Genomic DNA, 5529 nt, shown 5'->3' with positions numbered 1-5529 from the left:
ACGGATTAACTTGTATTTTCAAACGGGCTCTTAAAATTACTCTTTATATTTTTATATATTTAAAATAAAAATTATTATCTACCCACGTGGGTCAATATGCTATTGAAAGTTAGATCATGCAGTTCCTCACACTTGAAAACTTTGATTTTGAACTGAAAGATGCTTAACTGAACTCTTCTTTACGTTGTTTAGTCCCCCATTGAAACAAAAACTTGAGTCATAAAAATCCTTTTATTTCGGGTGTTTTGAGATCGCGGTGCCAAAAATTTTAAAATTATTTTTTTGTCTAGAATATTTTTTTTATTTTTTTAAATTATTTTAATATGCTAATATCAAAATTAGTTTTAAAAAAATAAAAAAATTTTATTTTAATATATTTATAAGCGAAAAGCACTTTGAATCATCAATGTTACCATGATCTCAAACAGATTCTCATCTACAAAAAGTTGTGGTATGAACTTAATCAAACAATAATTAGAAATGCAATTAAAACGTGTTTTTTTAAATTTAAATTTTTTTATATGTATTTTAAATTATTTTAATATGTTAATATAAAAAATAATTTTTAAAATTAAAAAAATCTCTAATTATTGTATTATCAAGAAAAAAAAAACTATGAAACACTGATAATCTTGGATGTAGTTTATTTGGGATTGTGGTAGCGATGGTGGTTTAAAGTGTTTTTTATTTAGAAATGCATCAAAATAAAATTTTTTATTTTTTAAAAATTATTTTTGACATTAGCATATCAAAATAATCTAAAAATATAATAAAAATATATTTTAAATAAACAAATCAAAATTTTTAAAAACATGGTTGCCACCAGTTTTTTAAATACACCTGTAAACGTGGATCCTAACCATATAATGGAAAGGGGTATGGAATTTGAAAAGGATGCTAAAGAATGAGAAATTCTCTATAAATTCTTTTTTATTAGGATATTTAAATGGGTCATAGCCCAAATCTACTTTTGGGCCTTCTTCCACACTCATAACTTAAAATATAATTCTCCCGTATATTAACGGCCAAGATCACTTATCCCTTAAAAAGCTCTTCACAACCGTCAGATCCAAAAAATTAAAGCAACCTCAAAACCCTATGTAATTACACAACACTCTCTGTCTCCTGCTATGTACTCTCCTTGAAAACCCTAGCCCTTCCTCTCTGATCCTCTACAGCACGAGCAGAGCTGAAAACAGGCACATTCTTATCTCGGTGAGTCAACTTGGATCCTGCACTCAAATTCCCTTGTATTTCACTTCCATTTCTCTCACTCGATCTACTTGACCCCCTGCCGTTTTGGTATTCAGCTAGTCGTTAAATCTTATTTCTACTGGCTTATTTTCAATAAAGTTTTTATTTTTGAACCATGATTTATTTTAGCTAAAATTGATTAAATAGGAATTAAATGTGTATTTTTTTAGGGTTAATTATTGTTGGGTTACTGAATGATGAAAGGGGTAAAGTAATTATTGTGTGTTTTTAGCTATTTTTAATTATAAAATTAGGAATTTTGTTGAAAAAGTCAGATTTTTTTTAGGAATAGATTTGAATGAAGAATTTTGTTGTTGATCATTGATGATTTTTAGGGGTTGTGTTAGTGGGGGGATTGTTAAAATTGTTCAGGGATGGGTGAAGAGGTGATGGTAGCTGTTCCGGAGTCGGTATTGAAGAAGCGGAAGAGAGAGGAGGAGTGGACATTGGCTAAGAAGCAGGAGCTTGCTGCTACTAAGAAAAAGAATGCTGAGAACCGAAAGATCATTTTCAATAGAGCTAAGCAATACTCAAAAGAGTATGAGGAGCAGGTATACTCTGTTTTTTTTTTTAATTTAGATTACATCTTCATTGGGTTTTTTTTTTGGTCGAGATTTGGTTTTTGAATGCAATTGGTTTTTTTTTTTACGGAGATTTTAGGGAAAGCAACTTGTACAACTGAAGCGTGAGGCGAGGTTGAAGGGTGGATTTTATGTTGACCCTGAGGCTAAGCTCTTGTTTATTGTCCGCATCCGGGGGTATGTAGTTGGATTTTTTGTTGGTTTTTAGTGTCTTTGTTAAGTTTGAAGTTTTATGTGAATTTTCTAATGCATGTAACATTTGGGTTTCAGAATCAATGCCATGCACCCGAAGACCAGGTCAATCTTGCAGCTTTTGCGTTTGAGACAGGTAGCATTTGAAACCTTTCGACCTCTAAATGATTACAACTAATGAGCTATGTTCATGTTATGTTGATATCTGCTTTGCCATTTAGTAGTTGATCTGGATACATGAGGCAGCTGTTGGATGGTTTTTCATTAGTTTATCTTTATTTTCTTGCTATATAGTAAGATGACCATAATGTAGTAATACTATATTACATCACCCATGTAGCCATAGGGACACTTTAATTAATTTCAAGGTTTTGTAATTCTTATAAGCAGACTACAATTTTGTGATCATTGTTAGTTAGGAGGCACTTTCCATTTAGAGGCTCATATGATCTAATTATGCTGTTTATTTTAAATTTAAAACTCATACTTTCTTTTTTCTGTCAGATCTTCAACGGTGTCTTCCTCAAAGTAAACAAGGCAACAGTGAATATGCTGCGCAGGGTTGAACCTTATGTGACCTATGGGTATGCATTTTTTCTTTAAAATTTTGATTTTACCAATGGCTCTTTGTTATGCATGTCCCCATTTCTAATACATTTGCATTTTAGTTATCCCAACCTGAAAAATGTGAGAGAATTGATCTACAAGAGAGGCTTTGGGAAGTTGAACCAGCAGAGAATTCCCTTGACTGATAACTCAATCATCGAGCAGGTTTGTGTCTTTTTTTTGCATGCAAGTACTATTTTAGGATGGGAAGCATTTGTTTTATCATGTTGCTAACATACTGCATTGTCATCACAGGGCTTGGGTAAGCATGGCATTATCTGCGTGGAAGATCTCATTCACGAGATCATAACAGTTGGACCTCATTTTAAAGAGGCAAATAACTTCCTGTGGCCATTCCAACTCAAGGCCCCGTTGGGTGGTTTGAAAAAGAAGAGGAATCACTATGTTGAAGGAGGAGATGCTGGAAACCGTGAGAACTATATTAACGAGCTTGTCAGGAGAATGAATTAGGCTTTTGCAGGCTTTCGTTATTTAGTTGTCTGAGGTGCCGGAAGAAATCTGAGATTAAAATTTTCACCGCTGTGGAAACAATCAAGTGTCTGCTTGTCATGATGTTGGATTATTCATATATCTTGTTTTTGGAATTTTGCTCTACTGGGGAGGTATCTTGGAGAGTGTAAGTGGTTAGTTTTAAATTGTTTTTTTTTTTTGTTTTTAAATATATTAAAATAATTTTTTTATTTTTAAAAAATTATTTTGAACATTAATATGTTAAAGTGATTTGAAAATATAAAAAAAAATAATTTAAAGAAAAAAATAAATGTTTCTAAAACACAAATAAATAGGTTATTTAAAAATTCTCGGCAGAATTTGTCTTGGTCATGGCGCCAGGAAAACATTTCCTCTTATCTCCATCCCCTAATATTTCCGTTGGAATGGTCTGTAGGTAACAGAAATAACTTCTGTATTCTTGAGGTTTTCTATGTCAAGTGGAGAGTTGGGTTATTGCTCAAGGAGTAATTTGTTTAAACTGAAACCGGCTCTGGTCCCCACCTATACTGATGCTCATAAATCAATATCTATATTTTGTTTATTATTTGTCAAAAAAAAATATCATTTATCTAAATTCTATCAATTATTCAATATCAGATAATATATATTACATATATATATATAAATTATTTTATGTGAAATAATTAATAGCATGTACAGTGTTAATATTATACACATGGATAATGTTGGCAATGTCACTGTTCAACACACCTTTTATATATGCGTGTGTGGTTGGATTTTGAAGTACTCGTCCTATATATAATTTGTTTGAGTGAATTTTTTTGAATATGATATAGAATAATATTTATTAAAAAAACCATTTTTAAAATGCTCTCCCGTGAAATTTGATTCGTTGGAAATCTATAACTTGAGGCCTGCATAACTGTCGTCCAATGTCAGAGGGGATATCAAGATTTTGGCCGGCGTAACTGTCGTGCAATGTTAGAGGGGATATCAAGATTTTCGAAACATTTTCAAAAGCATTAAAAATGAAGGGTGTGAAATCCAGCTCATTATCGTGCAGTGGACGCGGTTTCCAAACTTGAAACCACTCGAGTGTCAAGAATCCACTCACCAAACTCAATCTTGGACGAAAGTTCTTGCAATCCACCGATTTTTGTCCATTACACATAGATTTCCCTTCGGATTTTATTATGAAACAGCCGGTCGGAATGGTTGCACCAACCTTGACATTGAGGCGATGGATACAGATTTTCATGGGGGCTTGCAAGTCATTGGCCTACAAGTCGTGATTCACGCAGTTGTGAACTGAAATGCATGGCTTGTGGTGTTTTCCATCTAGCTTAGACAATAAATTCGTAGTCTAATTAACACTTACGTCTTTATCGTGACTCTAAACTCTCGTATTCAAATTCTGACGTCGGTCTCCAGAGCTACATCTAGCAATGTTAATTTAACAAGACTTAAGACTCGGGGGGATTTTTTCTTTTCTTTTGTTACAAAAGGAGCAGAAAATGCACTAAAGAAACTGATCATATTGCTCCACTACCGTTTTCTATTGCCATTCTATTCATTCTTCTACTATCTTGTTTGCTCTCAACCACCCATCCTGACAACTTGTAACACTTTTTATGCTTTGTTTCCAAGTAGCCCATTAGCTTCTTTTTCACAGTTATTCACTTTACCATTTTAGAGTCGCACAAGCATATTCCCGCGTGCTTCCGTGGACTGAATTATTCTTTTTCTGAATTAAAAAAATATATATATTAAGAATATAAAGAAATAAATTTTTTTTTGATAATATCATTAAATCCAATCAAATAGTTTAATTTTGAAATCTACTAACTCGACTCCTTATCTAATTTGAGTTTCAAATTAAACCGGGCAGGAGCTAATGACATTAGATCCTTTTAAAATTGAACATCAATACTAAAAAAATATTTATTTAGGATCATGATAACCCTATAAAAAATAGAAAAAATAAACCATGAATTCTATTTATCAACCAATTCAATATTGAATAAGAGTTAAATAAAAAAATAATTAAAAAAATTAAAGGACCGGAAACTAAAAATAAATATCAGGTTTGATGGGCAAACTCATTAAACTAATGAATTTGATAACTTGGGTCAACACATTGAACCCACAGATCAAGTAATGGATTTCATTGGGATTAATAACTTGTTCCTTTTCTTCTAAAATATTGTTTATTTAGCTATATGATAACAAAAATAAACGATCGCAAAATTGAACATCAAACCAGTATCGAGACTTTTTTTTAAGACTATGATAACCTTATAAAAAGCAAAACGAAATAAATTATGAAACTTAATTCTAAAGCAGTTAAATATTAAATGATGAAATAAAAAAAACTTAAAAGTTAAATTTGTCATACTCGTCAACAAGACCATAGACTTTCTAG

General features: G+C 31.8%; 1 protein-coding gene across 3 annotated transcripts; it reads left to right on the top strand.

Annotated features, from left to right (window-relative positions):
* Window positions 1-1061: 1061 nt before the first annotated feature.
* On the top strand, window positions 1062-3238 carry LOC133704279 (large ribosomal subunit protein uL30w-like). Of its 3 annotated transcripts, none has more exons than XM_062129064.1 (7): window positions 1062-1215; window positions 1602-1805; window positions 1915-2012; window positions 2106-2163; window positions 2532-2611; window positions 2696-2798; window positions 2889-3238. In XM_062129064.1, the coding sequence occupies exons 2-7, from the start codon at window positions 1629-1631 to the stop codon at window positions 3102-3104; spliced, it is 732 nt and encodes a 243-aa protein (XP_061985048.1). In that variant the 5' UTR covers window positions 1062-1215; window positions 1602-1628; the 3' UTR covers window positions 3105-3238. The 3 variants fall into 3 exon arrangements, with proteins under 3 accessions (XP_061985048.1, XP_061985050.1, XP_061985051.1); XM_062129066.1 differs by having other exon boundaries at window positions 1590-1805; XM_062129067.1 differs by having other exon boundaries at window positions 1065-1215; window positions 1627-1805.
* Window positions 3239-5529: the final 2291 nt, after the last annotated feature.

This window comes from Populus nigra, chromosome 10, assembly GCF_951802175.1.
Source record: "Populus nigra chromosome 10, ddPopNigr1.1, whole genome shotgun sequence".
NCBI classification, from domain to species: domain Eukaryota; kingdom Viridiplantae; phylum Streptophyta; class Magnoliopsida; order Malpighiales; family Salicaceae; genus Populus; species Populus nigra.
Note: the sequence above shows the minus strand (reverse complement) of the source record. Positions and strands in the feature narration are given on the sequence as shown.

What these genes read in the sequence shown, in the direction of transcription:
- LOC133704279 (XM_062129064.1), top strand. Translation starts at nt 1,629, where the DNA reads ATGGGTGAAGAGGTGATGGTAGCTGTTCCGGAGTCGGTATTGAAGAAG. An exon ending in GAACCTTATGTGACCTATGG is followed by an intron (nt 2,612 to 2,695) that starts GTATGCATTTTT and finishes TTTGCATTTTAG; the next exon opens with TTATCCCAACCTGAAAAATG. An exon ending in ATAACTCAATCATCGAGCAG is followed by an intron (nt 2,799 to 2,888) that starts GTTTGTGTCTTT and finishes TTGTCATCACAG; the next exon opens with GGCTTGGGTAAGCATGGCAT.